This window comes from Oryzias latipes, chromosome 23 (assembly GCF_002234675.1).
Source record: "Oryzias latipes chromosome 23, ASM223467v1".
In the NCBI taxonomy this organism is placed as follows: Eukaryota; Metazoa; Chordata; class Actinopteri; order Beloniformes; family Adrianichthyidae; genus Oryzias; species Oryzias latipes.
In genome coordinates, this window is record NC_019881.2 from 24,260,000 (window position 1) to 24,280,464 (window position 20,465).

The 20,465-nt window shown below is 40.1% G+C and overlaps 1 protein-coding gene across 5 annotated transcripts in view; it reads left to right on the forward strand.

The window, feature by feature from the left end:
• Positions 1–20,465, forward strand: part of LOC101166705 (filamin-C) — a 152,812-nt gene that overhangs the window by 23,703 nt on the left and 108,644 nt on the right. For 3 of the 5 annotated variants that reach the window (XM_023952378.1, XM_023952374.1, XM_023952377.1), the window contains 6 exons: positions 5,936–6,054; positions 6,151–6,228; positions 6,481–6,643; positions 7,987–8,187; positions 10,844–10,966; positions 12,261–12,398. In XM_023952378.1, coding sequence (XP_023808146.1) covers positions 5,936–6,054; positions 6,151–6,228; positions 6,481–6,643; positions 7,987–8,187; positions 10,844–10,966; positions 12,261–12,398 — 822 coding nt within the window. The remainder of the gene's footprint in view (positions 1–5,935; positions 6,055–6,150; positions 6,229–6,480; positions 6,644–7,986; positions 8,188–10,843; positions 10,967–12,260; positions 12,399–20,465) is intronic. The other 2 variants (XM_023952375.1, XM_023952376.1) reach the window with 1 other exon arrangement.

Here is a 20,465-nt window from a genome sequence, read left to right on the forward strand (position 1 = left end):
GTAACATAATTCTAACTTCACCAGTTGGTCCAGGAACAGGTGGAGCCCCTGCTTATACTGAGTTCTGCCTTGTTTCTCTGACCAATGATGCTGACTGTCCCTCCTCTGATGCCGTCTCATCTTTGTCTTCCTTATTCTCTTCTGTCATTCATGCTGCTCTGTCTCATCTTCCTCCTCCTCCTCACTACTCCTCTGTTGCTCCCCTACCATCTCTTTCACTCCTTCTGCTGCACTTTTATTCTTAAAATAAGAATATATGTTGAATTTCTCTTCATTCTCTGAAAATGGACAGACACAAGCATCAACTAATGACTATAGGTAACTCTGTGGAAACAAAAACACATCAAAATGTTGCGGTAACACAACAACCGGTGCTTAAATAGTGCCATGAAAATGAGTGGCTTGTGACAGGGACATCCTTTTTTTACACATCTACCACCGCTGATGATGTGGCGTATTTGCACCAAGTATTTGCACACTGGGTTTACATGTTTTGCAGACCGCATGTTTTTTACACCTTTGCAGCTGTGTTTATTTAATATTTAATATATATTTCTTTATTTAATAAGAATCTAATTTTTGATAATAATTTTTCACAATAATTTTAGTGATATTTTTAATTATTTAATATAAATGTCATTTGTGATGTCCTTTATTGATGTTATATTATACCGATTATTTCTGAATGTCGTGTTGCTGCCACAGATAAATGGAATTTCCCCATTGTGGGATTAATAAAGTCATCTATCTATCTATCTATCTATCTATCTATCTATCTATCTATCTATCTATCTATCTATCTATCTATCTATCTATCTATCTATCTATCTATCTATCTATCTATCTATCTATCTATCTATCTATCTATCTATCTATCTATCTATCTATCTATCTATCTATCTATCTATCTATCTATCTATCTATCTATCTATCTATCTATCTATCTATCTATCTATCTATCTATCTATCTATCTATCTATCTATCTATCTATCTATCTATCTATCTATCTATCTATCTATCTATCTATCTATCCAGATCTAAAGTACAGTAAACAGATTGTTAAAGACCCACGGAAAATATTTAACAGGAAAAGAAACGTAGCATTTTGGGATGTGTGATTGTGTGTGCGTGCGTTCACGCGCGCACGCGTGTGTGTGCGTGCTGAAACCGGTGCTCGCGCAATGCAGGAAGAGAGGGGGGAGAGCGCGTGTGAGGGTGTGGAGCGCGTACACGCGCGGTCAGTCGCCGTTTTTGACTTAAAGAAAAAGTAATAAAGAAAGTTCATCTTTAGTGACTGAGACTGGTTCTTTTGTCTGACCGAGGATCTGAGGGTTCGAACGCGGAAGTGAACCACGCGTCTTATTCATTCTGCATCCAGCGGCTCCTCTTGTCTGCGCACTCAAAGGCAGCAGGGAGGGGAGGAGGTGTGGGCCTGTTTAGGTGATCAGAGCGACTTGCCCGCTTGCTGGCTGTGCATTTGGGATGAAACGCACAACTGATGCTGCCACAGCTTATAGTGGCTACTGGGGTGGCAAGGTGTCGGAGAGGGGTGGCCGTGGCCACCCCTGGCCACCCCCTGGTGGCGCCACTGGCTAGAGGCAGCTTGTTTCGTTGTTATGAGACATGAACTACTTTGTTTTTACTTGGGATGGTTGTTCATGGTTCTATGGAGTCTGTGGTTCTATGATTCTATGGTCCTATAGAGTATATGCTTCTGTTGTGTCTTTGGTTCTATGGTTCTATGGTGTCTATAGTTCTGTGGTGTCTTTAGGTCTTTGGTTCGATAGAGTCTGTGGTTCTGTGGTTCTATGGTGTTCTATAGAGTCTATAGTTCTATAGTTTGTATGGTTCTATAGTTTTTTATGGTTCTACACAGTTATGGTTCTATAGTGTTCATAGTTCGAAAGAATCTATCGTTCTATGGCGTCTATGGTTTTATTGAGTCTATATTTCTATAGAGTCTATGGTTCTATAGTGTCTATAGGTTTATGGAGTCTATGGTTCTATGTTGTCTATGGTTGTATAGAGTCTGGTTCTATAGAGTCTATGGTTCTATAGTTTTTATGGTTCTATAGTTTGTATGGTTCAATAGAGTTTCTGGGTTTGTAGAGTTTATGGTTCGATAGAGTCTATGATTCTACAGAGTCTATGGTTTTATGGTCCTGTAGTGTTTGTTGGTTCTATAGAGTCTGTGGTTCTATAGAGTTTATGGTTCTATGGTGTCTATGGTTTTATAGAGTTTATGGTTCTATAGCCTGTATGGTTCTATAGTGTAGTAAGTTCTACAGTTTTTTCAATATCTAACAGTTTAGACCTAAGTATTTTTGAGCTCCTCTGCACTTTGCCGTACTTACATGACTACGGTTCCATTTATTTCTATTGTCTGATTTTCTTTTTTTTATCCGCATTTCTCCCTCATCACATGTTCTCAAGGGGTCTCCTTTTTATGTGTTTGGTTCTATCGAGTCCATGGTTCTATGTTGATTATGGTTCTATAGAGTCTATGGTTCTATGGGGTCTATGGTTTTTTAGTGTCTATGGTGCTATAATATCTATGATTCTATAATATCCATGGTTCCATAGATTTTATGGATCTATAGTTTTTATGGTTACATAGTGTTTATGGTTCTATACAGTTATGGTTCTATAGTGTCCATTGTTCTAAAAACTCTATCATTCTATGGAATCTATGGTTCTATAGAGTCTATGGTTCCATAGTGTCTATGGTTTTGTGGGGTCTTTGGTTCTATAGTTTTATGGTGTCCATTGTTCTATGGAGTCTAAATTTCTATAGAGTCTATGGTTCTATAATATCCATGGTTCTATAGTTTCTATGGGTCTATAGTTTTTTATAGTTATATACTGTTTATGGTTCTATAAAGTTATGGTTCTATAGTGTCCATAGTTCTAAATAATCTATGGTTCTATGGTGTCTATGGTTCTATGGAGTCTATGGTTCTGTGATGTCTATGGTTGTATAGAGTCTATGGTTCTATAGAGTGTATGGTTCTGTTTTTTTGATTTTTTTTAAATGGTTTATTTCAAGCAATCAAAATAGAAATAATACACAAAAACAATATAATCATCAGTTATACATTCATACAGTAACTAATCAAACTTAGGATAATTAGACATAATTAATAAATATTGCTTGAAAGGGAGTGGAAGGAAGCGAACTTATATAATCCCACCCCGTTATACTATAACCATTTTATTACATGATTTATCAATATCCGGTTCCTAGGTTTTATCAGAGAGAATTAACAATCATAAGGTATCAATAAAGCAGATGCCAAAGATGAATTACTTAAGTACTACGTCAAAATTAACTATTTTAGAAATCAACATGGCAAATGCAGCATCTGAAATATATGCAGATTATGTTGCTTTTAAAAGTCATTCATATGCATTAAAACATAATACTATATCAGTAAAATAGACACAACACTGTTTCAGGAATTTTCATAGCAAAATTTAATCAAGTATCAAAAGTTAAAAACATGTGCAAAGTTATGCTACATTAGGAAAGATTTTTGAATCAATTTATCAATTTTAGGAGCTAGTGAAGTAATATCAAAAGTCAATCAATTTAACAATTTTCAAAAGTGATTAATCATTTGTTTTACTCTTTTTATATATATTTTTTTTTTGTATTTATTTTTTTATTTTTTTATATAATAAAGCAATGCTGTAGGGGAAAAATAAAGGGTCCATAAACTGTCGAATTGTCCAAGGTTGGCATTTCTTCTTTTACTGATAACAGCCGATTTTCTTGGTTTAAACAGTTAATAGTTTTCTTCCATGTTATGTCTGCAGACATTAGATCCAGGTCCATATCCTATCCTACATACAGAGAAAGTGATGATTCCAGGTGTCATATTTCTTGAAATTATTTGGCTCTTTGATTTATTACTCCACGTTGTTTCAGACAACAGTAATCAAGCACTTCTCAAAGTCCTTCATAGTGTTCACGACCAGAACCTTGGCCCGGTCCTCTGGACCGAGTGGTTTGACGTAAATCCTGCAGCCTTTAACCCAAGTGTTCTCAATCTGTTTACGCTTCCTGAGAAGCCGTGCATGTTTTGAGATTTCAGCATTCCTTCTGGTCAGATGGTCGTTCAGATAAACAGCAGATCCTCTGAGATTTTTGCGTTGATTCATCAGAGCTAGCTTGTGTTTGTGATTCACAAACCTGATGAGGATCGCTGGTTTATCCGTCTCCTTTCTCCTGGGGAGCAGGTGGCAGGTCTCGATGGTATTGAGATCCAGGGAAATCCCTTTAGATGTGAGAAATGAATGTATTTGCTGTTCCAGCGTCGCTGCACCAATCTCCGTATTAGAACTGCTAGCTACGCTAGCGCTAGCATTAGCAGTGCTAGCTCCAGCTGCATTCAGCTTCGCTCGAGGCTTGATTGGTACTCCTGTGAGAATGACATTATTCATCCTTACTTGCTGCTCCACATCGTCCAGTCTTTTTTCCAGAATCTCGACCCGGTTTTCTCGCTGCTCGGTTTGAGCCAGAAATCTTCGGAACTCTTCCAACATCTCCCAGGGTGGTGTTAGCTTAGCCGACACTTGATCCATAAAACTTTTCAGCGTTTCTTGAATAATGTCAAGAGACTTTTTGAGATCTTCATATTCCTGGGGTTTCTTCGGGGGCATGGTCAGCTCTCTTTTTTGGAGAAAAATCAACTTTTTAAGTAATTTGAAGATAGTTGTATTCACAGAGAGGCACGCCACGCGTCCTGCTGTATAACCCGGAACCGGAAGCCCCCCCCCTGTTGTGTCTTTGGTTCTATGGTTCTATGTTGTCTATGGTTCTGTGGTGTCTTTAGGTATTTGGTTCTATAGAGTCTATGGTTTTATGGTGTCTATGGTTCTATGGTGTCTATAGTTCTACAGAGTCTATTGTTCTGTGGTGTCTTTGGGTTTATGGTTCTATGGTGTCTTTGGTTCTATAGTTTTATGGTGTCTATGGTTCTATGATATCGATGGTTCTATAGTTTGTATGGTTCTATAGAGTTTCTGGGTCTATAGAGTTTATCGTTCTAAAATGTCTATGGTTCTGGAGAGTCTATGGATATAAAGTCCATGGTTCTATGGTGTCTATGGTTCTATAGTTTGTATGGTTCTATAGTGTTTGTTGGTTCTATAGAGTTTATTATTCTATAGGTTTCCTGCTGGCTCCACCTCAAAAGATTGATTGACAGATTATCCTAAGCAACTATCAGTGGAAAAGGTTTGGACTTCGAACAAGCCTACTCATAATTGGTTACAGTAGCTGTCATAGAAATTTTTGTCCAATATAGTGACGCCAGTACCCTGAATAAATAAAAAACTTGCGGACTGCAATCCAGAATTCCAGAAGTTTACCATCCCCTCACCCTGGTCAAAAAGGAGAAACCCCATGGATCTTGGCTGTAGTTCGGTTTGGCCTGGTTCATTGATGGGGTGATTCTATTTACACATTCAGGTCTCGTATGTTGTCCAACCAAAAGACGTTTTTGCCCTGGGGGTCGGTTCTGACATTTTTCACCCCAGGTCCTACTCTTCTCAAGGATTTCCATTATCACTATCAGATAATGAGTTGCCAGATTTGGCAGTTTCCCGCTCATTTGGACAGTTTTGATTCAGCATTTGCAGGCAAAGAGTGCTTTGTGCAGGTGAATGTAGTTTGGGTGGGTTTGGGGCCAGTGGTTTTTAGTTCAATTAACTTTTTGGATGTTTTTATGTAGGGTCTCGCCGTTTTTAGATTAGTTTTGGGCTGGAAAACCGTGACTATCTGGTTTTAGTGTCTGTTGTTTTTTCTAAGCATGTCTGATGTTCTCATTTGCTTTATTTTCTTTGTTTTTCATTGCTGCATTTCTGTGGTTCTGTTTGTTCTTTTCTTTTTGTCAGCACACCTGAATAAAATGTCAGTGGTTTTACTTTCAGGGATTGAGCCTTGTGGAAACATGGTTCTAAAAGTGGCTAAGTTCTTGGTGGACACCGTAGAGGCTGGACTCGGGGAGGTTCTGGTTTATGTAGAGGATCCTGAGGGACACACAGAAGAGGTTTGAATTCACACTCTAAATATTTGTAGGTAATCGGGGGAGGGGGAACGATTGGCAAGAAAATACATGCCTTTGATTAACCCTTGCCTCCATCAGGCTCGAGTGATCCCAAACAATGACAAGAATCGTACCTACTCTGTGGTCTATCTGCCCAAAGTAGAGGGGCTACATAAGGTAAGAAAAGATCTTCAGTAGAGCTTATTCAATCTCAGTTTGTTTTGCAGAAACTAGAATGACCTGTTGTTATTTAGTGCACACCCATTAAAGAACTTTCAGTTAGGGGGTAGAAGGTTTAATGCTTGGGAATTTAAGGTATGAACTTTAGTGTAAATAAAGGACTTGGTACAAAGAATCTAAAGTATGATGAAAACATAGTGTTGAATCAAACAGGGTTCCAAAATGTGTCCCTGCTTTTCTTCTTCCCAGGTGAAGGTGCTGTTTGCTGGACAGGACATTGATGGGAGCCCCTTCATGGTGGACATAGCAAAGGCTATGGGTGATCCAAGCAGGGTTCATGCCAGAGGGTCGGGATTGCAACCCACAGGGAATGTGGCAAACAAACCAACATACTTTGACATATGCACCGCAGGTGATTGATCACATCTTTTAGAAACTTTCAATTCTCAGGTTGGATCTCAAAGATTCGAGTTTTTTTGGTTTAAGCCAGGTCTGATCGTACTTCCTTGATTCTTGTTGCAGTCTGTTTTTTAAAACTATCGAAAAAGGCACAGTTTGAGTCTGAACACACAGTGGAGGATTTAAGTATTTGATCCCTTTCTGATTTTATTAGTTTGAGAGTTCAACGGCTTAATGCCTGAATTTATTTCCAATTCTGAAAGAAATTTCAATAATGTTTTTGTGTTCATATAGATGCTAAATTAAGTTGAGATTGTAAATTTTACCATTGAACATAAAATGATACAATTTTAGGTCTCTTGCTTATCTGTACAGCAGGCATCCATGAAAAAACCTGAAAACAACTATTCTATCTCCAGCATGGAGAGACTTTTATTTATGCGACACAGGTATTTCCAGTTCTTTTCCACTTTGATAGAACCAATAAACCATTACCATAAACTAAAAAGCACATTATCAACACAAAACCCATTGGAATTGTCGCTTCAGTGCAAAAGTGAGCATCACTTCAGTCTGTTGCAGTAAACCTGTAGCTGTTTTTGTGTTGCACAGATGAATGTCACACTCTCCCCATTCAAGTCTGGCTCTTTCATTGTGGAAATTTGCAGCATTCACACAGACTCTCCTAATCATCCTGCCACCTGAACAGAAGACACCTATTTGAACTAAGCATCTGTAGAAAAGACACCTGTTGATAGAACCAGTCCAACTCCAAATCGCACATTCCTTAAAGTGCATGAAAAACCTTTAAACTCACAGTTTTAAAAAAATTTAGTAACTGTTAAAGTGTAAATGTTTTCCAGATGAGAGTTTGAGTAGAATTTATGTTTTTCATTTAGGTGACTAAAACTACAGTCTGATTACTGTGTAGAAAGAAATGCTGCTCTCAGTTCTTCCAGGCTGCAAATGCTTCCATGAGTCTGGTTAGCATTTCCTTAGTCAGCCACCTCTTCCCCATTAACGGTGTAAACCCAGTTTTCTGCCTCTGCTGGGGTGTTTTGGGGAAAAGTTAGAATTACTTTGGGGTGTAGAAGCAGCTTTCAGTTTCTGCTGTGGTCATGGCCATGCTCACAATGATTGAGCATCTCACACACCGGCACACAGAAAATCTGTTGAATCCGGTCTCTTGATGATCTAATGTTGTTTATATTGGAGCGCATTAAACCTTCATGTATGGTTCCAAGTTTTTCCTCTGGGGGGAAGAACGATTGTATCGACCTCCTCCTCCTTTCAGTGGCCTTTAAAGAGAGCCACCTCCAGTGTTTCTTGTCTTCTTGTCCTTGATTTGTTCTCCAGGGGCGGGGACTGGTGATGTTGGCGTCATCATTGTGGACTCGACTGGCCGGAGAGACACAGTAGAGATTGTCCTGGAGAACAGAGGCGACAGTATTTTCCGGTGCACTTATGTCCCCATTCTGGAGGGGCCTCATGTCGTTTATGTGACGTTTGCTGGACAGCAAATTCCCAGAAGTCCTTTCACTGTCCACATCTCTGGCGGTGGGTTTTACATAGTTAATGTTGCCACTCCGGACACATGACATCAGTATGTTTATTTAGATTTCCTTTTTCACACAAACAAACAACACTGGGTGTTTCATTGGGTCATTGTAATCTTTACACATGTCTATCATCAATGTTCTGCATATTACTTTGGATCTGTAATACATCAGAAAGCTTATTATTATTATTATTATTATTATTATTATTATTATTATTATTCCAAGTAATCTTTTCACAAAGGACTGAACTGCACTTTTCCATGACTTCTGTGCTGCTAAAGTAAAACATAAAATGGACTAATGTACCTTCATTTTACCACTAGATAAGAGCGAATTTGGCTTACAATTGACTACAAATACTATTTGTTTTTAGTCAAGTCAAAGCTCAGGACGAACAGTGTGTTTTTGGTAAGGGGGTTATTTGGATAAAACATTTGTGGGGATGATGAGAGTCCAATCTATGCTCACTACAGTGCACTCAAACTATGAGCCGGCTGTCGTGCAGAGGTCGCGTGGTCGACCTCTGATAGGAAGATTGCAGATTTAGTTCCCGCTTTGCCTTCCCATGTGTCGAAGTGTCCTTGGGCAAGACACTAAACCCCAGATTACTCTTGGTGGTTCTCGGTTGGCGTCAGTGTTTGGCAGCTGGAGCTGCCGTCAATGTGTGAATATGTTTATGGGTGAATGGGACTGTGACTGTGAAGTGCTTTGGGCCTTCAAGGAAGGTAGTAAAGCGCTATAGACGTATACAGTCATCGCCAAAAGTTTTGAGAATGACACAAATATTAGTTTTCAAAGTTTGCTGCGTAATTGCTTTTAGATCTTTGTTCCAGTTGTTTCTGTGATGTACTGAGATATAATTCCAAGCACTTCATACGTTTCAAAGGCTTTTGTCGACAATTGCATGACATTTATGCAAAGAGTCAGTGTTTGCAGTGTTGGCCCTTCTTTTTCAGGATCTCTGCAGTTCGACTGGACGTGCTGTCAATCAACTACTGGGCCAAATCCTGACTGATAGCAACCCATTCTTTCAGAATCACTTCTTGATATTTGTCAGAGTTAGTGTTTTTTGTTTGTCCACCTGCCTCTGGAGGATTGACCACAAGTTCTGATTGGGATAAAGATCCCGCGAGTTTCCAGACCATGGACCCAAAATGTCAACGTTTTGGTCCCCGAGCCACTTAGTCCTCACTTTAGCCCTATGGCCCGGAGCTCCATGGTGCTGGAAAAAGGCATTGTTGGTCACCAAACTGTTGGATTGTTGGAAGAAGTTGCTGTTGATGTTTGGTACCATTCTGTATTCATGGTTGTGTTTTTGGGCTAAATAGTGAGTGAACCCCCTCCCTTGAATGGGAAGCAACCCCACACATGAATGGTCTCAGGATGCTTTACTGTTGGCGTGATACAGGACTGATGGTGGCGCTCACCTTTTCTTCTCCGGACGAGCCTTTTTCCAGATGCCCCAGACAATCAGAAAGAAAATCTGACTTTCCACCAGTCCTCAGCAGTCCATTGGCCCGACTTTAGAAGATCAATCTGGTACTGATGTTTTTTGGAGAGAAGTGGCGTCTTTGCTGCCCTTCTTGACACCAGGCCATCTTCTAAAACTGTGATGCAGATGCGTCACACCTGCCTGCTGCCGTTCCTGATCAGCTCTGCACTGGTGGACCTCAGATCCTGCATCCTCTTTAGGAGACACTCCTGGGGCTTGCTGGACTTTCTCGGACGGCCTACAGTCTTCTTAACAAGAATTTAACTGCTTTCTTTGAAGTTCTTGATAATCCTATGAATTGTTGATTTGAGTGCAATCTTAGTTGCCACAAAATCCTCGCCTGTTAAGTCATTTTATAACGCAATGATAGCTGCACGTGTTTCTTTGCAGGTCACCGTGGTTACCAAGGAAAGAACCATTATTTCAAGCATTACCCTCCTTTTAACATGTCAAGTCTCACATTCTAACCCAACCAGTCTGATAGAATGACCTTGTGCTCGTCAACATTCTCAGCTGAGTTGCCAAGACGATGACTCAAATTATCTCAGCAAGTCCTTTTAATGACAGCAATGACATGCAGTGCAAGTTTTTTTTACAAAATTTTCATGGCAAAGAAGGACTATGCAATTCATCTGATCGCTCTTCATAAAATTCTGGAGTTTATGCAGATTGCTATCATAAAAACTTAAGCAGTAACTTTTCCAATTTCCAATATTTATGTCATTCTCAAAACCTTTGGCCACGACTGTACATTGTTTACCAGTGTCCAGCTAATTCAGCATTAATGAAGAAACTTCAAAGTTTGATTTATTTCAGCTTTGTAATTTCTCTGGAACTGAATTTTTCTGTCGTATCCTCAGTTGTTGGTATGAACCAGGAGTGGGGAACAAGGGTTTCATTCCTGCTTGTATTCCAGCATTTTCTGCTCTAACAGGGTGTGAATGGCTGGACACACCTGAATCAGGTGATCAGCTGTGATCGGGGCAGTGAGAGCTGGAAAACATCAGAGTTGCCCACCCCCTGCATAAATAAATTTTTGGATTTAGTTTAAGTCTGACTGCAACTGTTTCCACTTTTCTCTTGTATGACATCACTGACCCCCCTCCCCCCATGCTCTTTTAGCTGGTCTTCTCATGTTTCATGACTCTTGCCTATTCTTCAGTTTCACAGAGTACCCCAACTCCACAGTCTCCAGTGCAGATTATACCCCATCCCATATCCACCCCACCCTCAGACAAGATAAGGAGAGTCCCCCCTCCAACACCTCCTAAACCCAGACAGCAAAGTTAGTACAGGCCAGGGGGTAGGGGGCTGACTGAGGTTTGCCTCTTCTGTCTGTTTCTCCTGGCTCCAGTTAAACCCCTGACCCGCCCCACCGGAGTTGTTGTGGGAGGGGCCTACAGCATGTGCTGCATGGTTTGTCCTGAGCGGTGTCTTCTTCTCCAGCAGCAGAGGGAATGTGGCTAACCATATCTTTGGATGATCTTCTTTTACTCACCTTGGCCAAAACTAAACATTTACAGCTATTTTTTGCCATTTTACTTGGTTCCATTGTGAAATGTTTGACAAATTCTTCCTCCATAATTTATTCTTTAGGTCTCGGAACTAATCTGCCAGCTTTCAGCTGCTCTAGCAGCACAGCAGCTGTTTTTAACCCTGAGTAAACTTGTCATTGTGGTAGCTCAGAGCCTGATGTGATGATCCTGAGCTGCAGTGACACCATGAGACCTTTCTGAGAATTGCAACCATGAAGATTGAATTGTAGGTCCACTGAAGACTACAAACATGACTGGCTGGTCCCCAGCAGCAAATGTCTGAGTTCCTCTGTCCTCCCATGTGTCCCAAACACTGGCAGGAGGTCCAACATTTAAATCACAGTTTTCCTCTCATCCTCCGTCTTGGTTTCACTCTGTAACTCAGTCTGGCTTGTTTTCCAGTCATTGCTGATGAGCTGCATCAGGTGAGTCCAGCTTCTGATGAACTGAGCACAACTGATGCATCAACAGCAAGTAGAATAAAGTTTTCTGGAAACAAGCAGAACAGTTGTTCTCTGCAAGATTGGACACTAACTTATCCAACAGATGCTTGAAGACAAACCATTTAAAAGATTCTGATGTTTCTCAAGAAAGGCAGAATTATTAGTCTTTGTCTCATCCTCTTATTTACAGAAGCTCTCATTATGAAACTGTTAACGTGCACTAACCATTTTCCTCCACATAATTCTTATCAGTATGTTTACTTCTGTAGCTAACTGTCAAAGGAGCTTTGCTGACTTCTGCTGTTAGTTCTCTAAACGTGTTAGCAGAACCTGCAACTTTGGACTCTGCTGCTTTATCTTCATCTTTTCTTGTAGGCGACTGCTGCTCTGAGCTGTGATTGGCTGACTAACAGAAACTTCCGTAGAACAAAGTTCGCACACTAGTGTGTGGATGTTAAAAAGCCTCATTCTCTGGCTTTAAACCCTTTGTTTTTTCAAAGCTTCACCCTGTGGGCTGATTTGAGTAAAGCTCAGCATGAGTGACTTGTTGAACTGAAGTTTAGTTCTACGTCTGACCAAAAGTGTTGTCTTATCCTGACAGCCTGCAATCCAAGCGTTTGCCGGGCGTCGGGCCGAGGTCTGCAGCAGAAAGGCCTGAGGGTGAAGGAGGTGGCGGATTTCCAAGTGTTTACTAAAGGAGCTGGAAAAGGGGAGCTGAAAGTGTCTGTGAATGGACCAAGTAAGAACACACAAACGAGGGATGATCAGATGGGTTAGGATGGTGGATGCCGTGATTGAAAATCACAAACTCGATTGAAATCGGATGCCATCTACCGATCAGAATCGGATATTTATTTTTATCTTGTTGATCAGCTGTGTGTCCTAGTAGAAGTCTGTATATCATGAACGGATCCAGACATTTTACGGTCATAAAGCGGAAAAAAAAAAAAAAAAAAGTGCAGCGGAATAAGGCAGCAGTTTGAGCGGGACGCCAACTGTTAACAAAAAACGCAAAGTTATCGAGATATTCATTGATTCAGTCTTCGGGGCTCAAAAACTCGTTTTAATAAATGTTTATAACTGACACAATCTCTTGCTTTTTGTCTTAACACAAACAAGGACCTACAAAAACATTTGACTGAAAAAAAACAACGAAATTTTGTTTTTTTGTAATGAGAAAGGTGCTGAGAGAAACTGCAGTGAGTGCTGCAGAGTGAAAGCTCCAGGAGAAGGTAATTAAAAAAATAGCCCGAAATGAATCGATAATCTCTCAAAAACAACCAAAACTAATAAATAGTTACATTGATATGAGCTAGTCACGAAAACTCATCACATTCAGTCAAAGTCATTGTTTTTTTATTTTAAAAGTGATATTAATCACATCTGATCAAAAATGTTCTGAAGATCCTAAAACTATAGTAACCAAACTGTCTCACATGAATAATTATTACTTTTGTACTGTAACAATGATTTTTAGGAGAAAATATTTCTATTTTCTAGGAATTTTTCATGTAAACATGGATTATAGTTGATCAAAAAGACTTCCTGGTACAGTTTCCAAACTTTCTCACACAACCAGCTTATAGTTAACAATGTTATCTAGATAATAGTTGCACTATTTTACTTGGTTGGGAAAGCTACTGCACAGAAGTGAACGTTAAAAGATAAAAGAAGGTGAATAAAATAAAAGTAGGGACAAACCTGGATCAGTTTGTAAAATTTTTTACATTTTCCTAAATGTTTGAGAAAAGTATTGGATCCGGACTCTGTATTGATATTGCTATCAATATCAAATGACTCGGAATCGGATTGATACCAAAATATTCTGACTGGGACGCCTCTACCACAAACAGAAAATTAGAACTGCTGTGAGGGGACTTCCGGTTTGTACATCACCGGGATGGCTGTGTAGTGGGAGAGCTCCCGACTGAACCAGAGAAATCAGTCAAAAAAAGCCCCGGGAACGGCGAAATCAACTATGTAAGTTGAATATAACATCGAGGGCAAAGAGAGAACACCAAAGACCAGTGTTTTGCAGCGAATTGGTGGAAGCAAACTGACTTTGAAACGGGCTAACGTTAGCTGCTAAAGCTAGTCACCGGAGGCTTACCACCTAAGTTAACGTTTGCTAACACAAGCGAAATGGCAGAATACAATATACTGCTGCAAGAGCTTAGAGCGTTTCGCCAAGAAAACAACGAAAAATTGGAAAGTATTAAAGAAGACATCGCTAAAGTGAATAACCGAATGGAAGAAGCTGAGGGGAGGATTGAAAAAGCAGAGGAGCGAATCCAAACAATGGAAGACGTTATGGTGGAGCTAATGCAGGTACACGTGAAGCTAACAGACAAGCTAACGGACCTGGAAAGCCGCGAAAGGAGAGAAAACATCCGGATTTATGGTGTGCCAGAAACATCTGAGCGAGATTCCCCCTCAATGAGTGCTTTTGTGGAAACTTTACTTCGTGAAGGTTTGAAGCTAGAGGGCGCGGAGAATATAAACATCGAACGAGCCCATCGCTCACTAGGGCCGCCCCCCCCTAACGGAGCCTCACCACGCTCTATTCTGGTGAAGTTTTTAAGCTTCAAAACCAAAGAGCAAATACTCCGCAAAGCATGGCAACAAAAAGGCTTTACCTGGAAAGGTAAACAGATATCTTTGGACAATGACTACCCTCCACTCATTCTCAAGAAAAGAAGAGAATATGCAGCTATCCGGAGGATTCTGAAGGACAAGCAGATCCAGTTTCAAACCCTATTTCCTGCAAGGCTGAAGGTGAAGTATGCTGATGGAGTCAAGATCTACAACACATCGACAGAAGCAAGTGAGGACATGAGCGAAAGAGGATTTCCTGTGGAGGTCATCAAACCACCGGAATCTGTTTTGGAGCGATACAAGCAGCTGAACACCTGGAACAGGGTGACTAGAGGGACCGACCGCACTGCACCAGGCCCACCGGGTCCGAGTTATAAAGAAAAACTGAGAGCATTCAGGAGAACCGGTGCTGACCCAGCGGTGGAGTGAGTTTTATAAATACCCTGGAAAGGTTTCCCAATGGTAACTTTGGTTTCCGTTTCTGATAAATCAGAATCTACTAGAACTTGTCTGAGGAGATCTTATTTTTATTTTCTTATTTTTACCTTTTACCTTTAATTCAAATAAAAATATTGAGACGTAATGGTCATCAGGTGTATAAGTAACTGACATTATACGTGGTTCTGTCGGTGGGACAACCTCCCACACCTAAAGCCCTGCTCAAAAGGGCCCCCCCTACCAAAGTGAGGAGGACACTGCCTTTAGAGGCTCAACAGGGTCTATTTCTAAGACCCCTACCTTGGAAGTTTAAGTTACCTACATTTGATTTTAGTTATGTTCAACTGTTAAGTTTTCTTTCTGTTCAGAGTTCAGTGTTCAAAATGAGGAGCAGGGAATATATGTGCAAAATACTAAAATGTGAAACATTATGTATGACAGAAACGTAAAACTGCTTACACTTAATATCAATGGCTTACATAATCCAGTTAAGAGGTGGAAAACATTATCCAAACTAAAACAAGATAAAGCAGAAATAGTCTTTTTACAAGAAACGCATCTCCCAGAGGCTGAGCATCTAAAGTTGAATAAAATGGGCTTTAAACACGTTTTCTATTCTTCCCATAGCTCAGGGCGGAGGAGAGGGGGGGCCACCCTGATAGCTGGGGCAGTGAATTATCAACACGTATCAGAATACAAAGACAAAGAAGGCAGGTATATAATGATAACAGGAAAAATCAATAGTATTCTAATAACATTACTAAATGTGTACGTTCCCCCTGGTAGCGACTGGTCTTTTTATAGACATATTTTTGAAATAATTTCAACAAAAAGTCAAGGAACCTTGATATGCGGCGGAGACTTCAATATTGTATTAAATAACTCTCTCGATTCCTCAAATGGCAAAGGTGACTATAGAAAGATTGGGAAAAAGATGAGACATCTCATGGAGGAAATGGGCATAGTTGATGTGTGGAGGGAAAATAATCCAACAAAAAGAGAATATACTCACTACTCACATCCGCATAATGCGTACTCCCGTCTAGATTACATATTTATGTTCAAAAATGACCTACTAAGAGTGAAAAACAGTGATATTGGAATTTGTGCAATTTCTGACCATAATCCAGTTACAGTGAGTCTCTACTTGGCTGGACAGAAAAGAACCACTGTTTGGAGATTAAACAATAACATCTTAAATTATCCAAATATCAAAGATAAATTAAGCTATGAAATTAAAGAATACTTAATACATAATGATAATGGTGAGGTATCACCAGGAACTCTCTGGGATGCTCTAAAAGCAGTTCTGAGAGGGAAAATAATTAGCATCTCATCCTACCAGAAAAAAGCTAGTCAACAGAAACTGAAGTGCTTAGAAGAAAAACTGTTAAAACTTCAACAGGAGCATTTCCAAAGTGTAAATACCAAAAATAAGACTGAAATTATAAAATTAAAGAAAGAAATTGACGACATCAATACACTGGCGGTACAGAAAAAACTTGTTTTAATGAAACAAAAATATTATGAAGTAGGCAGCAAATCTTTGAAACTTCTATCTTATAAACTGAGAAAACAACAAGCAGAGAGAGCAATTTATAAAATAAAAAATCCTTCAAGTAAAAAAATTGAGACGGACCAGGAGAAAATTCAACAGTGTTTTCATGAATACTATAAAAATCTCTACTCAGAAACAAACCTAAATAATAGTGACCAAATAGATGCATTTTTAAAAGATTTAGATTTGCCAACTCTAACAGTTGAGCAAAATGAAAAATTGCTTACAGCAATTACCGAAGAAGAAATTCAATTTGCGATCAGAAAACTAAAAAGCGGAAAAATGGCAGGAGCAGACGGGTTTAGTCCAGAATGGTATAAAACGATGGAAACTCATCTAATTCCAACCTTATTAAAAACATTTAACTGGGTGATGGAGAAGAAAACGACTCCATTGTCTTGGAACAAAGCAATAATCTCAATAATCCCCAAAGAGGGAAAGGACAGACTGGATTGTGCTAACTACCGGCCAGTTAGTGTTTTAAACATCGACTACAAACTATTCACTTCTATAATATCACGGAGATTGGAAACAATTCTCCCAATGCTGATACATAAGGACCAGACAGGATTCATTAAACAGAGACAGACACAGGACAGCATCAGGAAAGTACTACACATAATTCATCAAGTTGTTCAACAAAAACAGGAGACTCTAGTGATCAGCCTGGATGCCGAGAAGGCATTTGACTCGGTGAGGTGGACCTTTTTATATAAAGTACTCGGCAAATTTGGCTTTTGCAAATCAATCATTGAGACAATTTCAGGGTTATATAACAAACCAACAGCCAGGATTAAAATCAATGGAGACTTCACTGAGACGATAACCTTAGAAAGAGGAACTCGGCAGGGATGTAACATGTCTGCCCTTTTATTTGCATTATACATTGAACCTCTTGGGCAGTGGATCAGGCAAAGAGCAGACATTAAAGGAGTAAAAGTTTCAGGAAAGGAACAAAAGCTTTCCTTATTCGCAGATGATCTACTATTAACTATATCTCAACCTACAAAAACTCTACCAATAATTATGGACTCCCTTAAAGATTTTGGCACTCTGTCAGGATATAAAATTAATGTAAACAAGACACAGGTTTTAACTTTAAACTACAGCCCTCCTCAAAATATTAAAGATGAGTACAAATGGGAATGGCAGGCAGACTCAATTAAATATTTAGGCATTGCTCTGCACAAAGATTTTACAAAGATGTTTGAAGTGAACTATGGACCACTTAACACTAAACTACAGTCAGATCTACAAAGGTGGAATGCAATACCATTTCTAGACCTTCACTCACGGATTGACTCAATAAGAATGAATATATTACCACGAATGTTATATTTATTTCAATGTTTACCATTTCCCATACCCCAAAAGCAGTTTGTAGAATGGGATAAGATGTTATCAAGATACATATGGAGAGGGAAAAAACCCAGAATTAAATATAAAACCTTACAATTAAAAACAGATCAGGGTGGCAGAAATCTTCCTTGTCTACAAGACTATTTCTGTGCTGCCCAGCTGAGGCCTCTTATCTGCATGTGTTCTCCAGTTTACACTGCAGGGTGGAAAGATCTAGAGCTGAAAACTTTTGAAAAAATACCATTAAAAGCTTTATTAGCAGATCTCAAGTTACAGGGGGAACTTCTTTTACAGGATGACCCCTTACTGAGTATGATGATTAAAACCTGGAATGACACAGTCAAGAAATGTAACTTGATGGAAGACTCAAAAATTCTCAGATGGTGTACGTGCGACTCAGAGTTCACCCCCAACAAATATGATGGTAGATTTAAGTTATGGATTGCCAAAGGGCTAACTGATTTCAACTCATTTGTTCATAAGGGAGCATTTCAAACATTTGATACCCTAAAAAAAAAACACGGGTTAATTTCTGACGACTTCTTCAGATATCTACAGGTCCGGCACTATTTCAATCAAAAAATTAAAATATCCACAGATGACCCAAAGTTTCTTAAAACTTTTAAAACGTTAATAAAAGCAATATGCCCTACGAAAATAATTTCAAAGTTATACAATAGTATCTTGTCGCACAAGGGGGAGAACACCTACTATGTAAAGGAAAGATGGGAGCGAGAAGGACGGCTCACTATCACAGAGGAGGATTGGGAACAAATATGTCGGAAACAATGGATCACAACAGGATCAAACATTTGGCGTGAATTCTGTTGGAAAAGCATAATGAGGTTTTTTACTACACCCTCTCAAAAAAAATACCTAGGAAATAGTAAATGTTGGAGGTGTGGTAACAATGGAGCCAATCACTTCCATATATTTTGGGACTGTGTGATTATCAAGAAGTATTGGTCTGACATACATGAACATCTGCAAAATGTGTTTTCTATTGTTTTCCCCTTGTCTTTTGAAAGTCTGTTTTTGAGTAAAATTGATGGCCTAGACAACAAAAATAAGAAACTGCTCTACATTCTGCTGGCAGCCAGTAAGAAAGCAATAACCAGAAAATGGCTTAAACCTGAACAACCAACGACAGAGGACTGGATTGATGTGGTACAAAGAATTTACATAATGGAAAGAATCTCACACTCTTTACAAATACGGCTGGATGTTTTTTACGCTACTTGGTCTATATGGACAGAATATGTTAAGCCTGTAAGATCAGATTTCATCTGAAATCATGTCATATCATTTATGTTTTGAAACTCCCTGCTTCCTCACATGTTCCTTTTTTATTTATTATTATTTTGTTTTTTTTGTTTTTCAATTAAAAAACTGAGAAAGCATGAACATTGTAACACGTCAAAACAATGTACAATTTATCCTGTGCTTTTTCAATAAAAAATAAATTTGAAAAAAAAAGAACTGCTGTGAGGGAAACGGAGACATGAGCCACAAGAAAGCAGATTATCCGTCTGCAGATCAGTCTGAGAACATGTCATTTTGTTTAACTTCAAGCAAGATGGCCGCCGTGATGCAGACACACAGTCAGTCAGCTCCAGCTTTCCTGCCCAAAAATTGGTTTAAATACAAGAACAAACTACAGTCTCTACCTCCAATACTTGCTCAAACTGCACTCATAGCCTTCTCCCTGCTGACGGGCCTTACATACCTACGAAAAGAGGTAAATCAAGATAACAACAGCCAACAAATCCTTTTTCCAGCTACAAGGAGTCAACACATTCTCTTCACAAGAGTTCTGGAGAATGGCTATGCCAGGCCACCTACTGAAGGTAAACATGGAAAGCCATCTACTTCTTGGTTGGGACTTCTACACCTGTTGATGATTATGCTCCTACCTGGGGATGTTGAGACTAACCCAGGCCCCTCTTTTTCAAACATTGAGCACATAGATACTACTAATCAGGCTGAGTCTAAAGTAGGCCTGCAGTTAGCTGGAGCAAATACTTGGCTGGATACCACAGCTCTTTTGCTAGCTCCATTGCAAACTGTCACACCACCTTGGATACCCCCCCTTTTAACTAGCTCACCAACACTGCTAGTCACGGAGCTGAGCCACCACCCAGAGCTACAACACGGCAAAGTAAAACAGTCAAATGAAACATCATCACTGTTGACCTTAGCAAAACCCACTAAATGGCAAACATCCCAACCAATAGTGACTCCACCCCCACCGGGCTCACTCCGAAAGCCACAGGATGCACCAATAATGCTAACCCCATGGACAGCAAAAAAATCTAAACCATGCCCCCCTGGATTACCCTCGTCCGGTTCAGAGGCCCCTGTTCATCCCAGCACCAGGGGATCAGCTGCACCCAAATCCAGAATGCTGGTTTCACCCAAAGCCTGGACTTTGGTGCTATCCAGCGCCAGGAGAGAGGTTCCACCCAGGTCCGAAACACAGGTTCCACCAAGGCCTAAAACACAGGCTTCACTCAGGAGTAGGATGCCAGCTCCACGTAGGTTCAGAGTACCGGCTCCACCCAGGTCCGGGACATCTACATCAACTAGGTCTGGAATACTGGCCCCACCAAACACCAGGGGACCGGCCCCATACAGGCCCGGAACCCCGGCCCCACCCAAGGCTACAACACCGGCTTCCCCTGGATCCGGAACACCAGCTACACCCAAGCCCAGTACTCTGGTTGCAACCAAGCTAACAATACCTGGCTCACCTGGAACCAGAACACCGGCTCCATGCAAGACTGCAGCACCGGCTTCACCTGGATCCAGAATACCTGCCCCACCCACATCTAGAACAACAGCGTCACCTGGATCCAG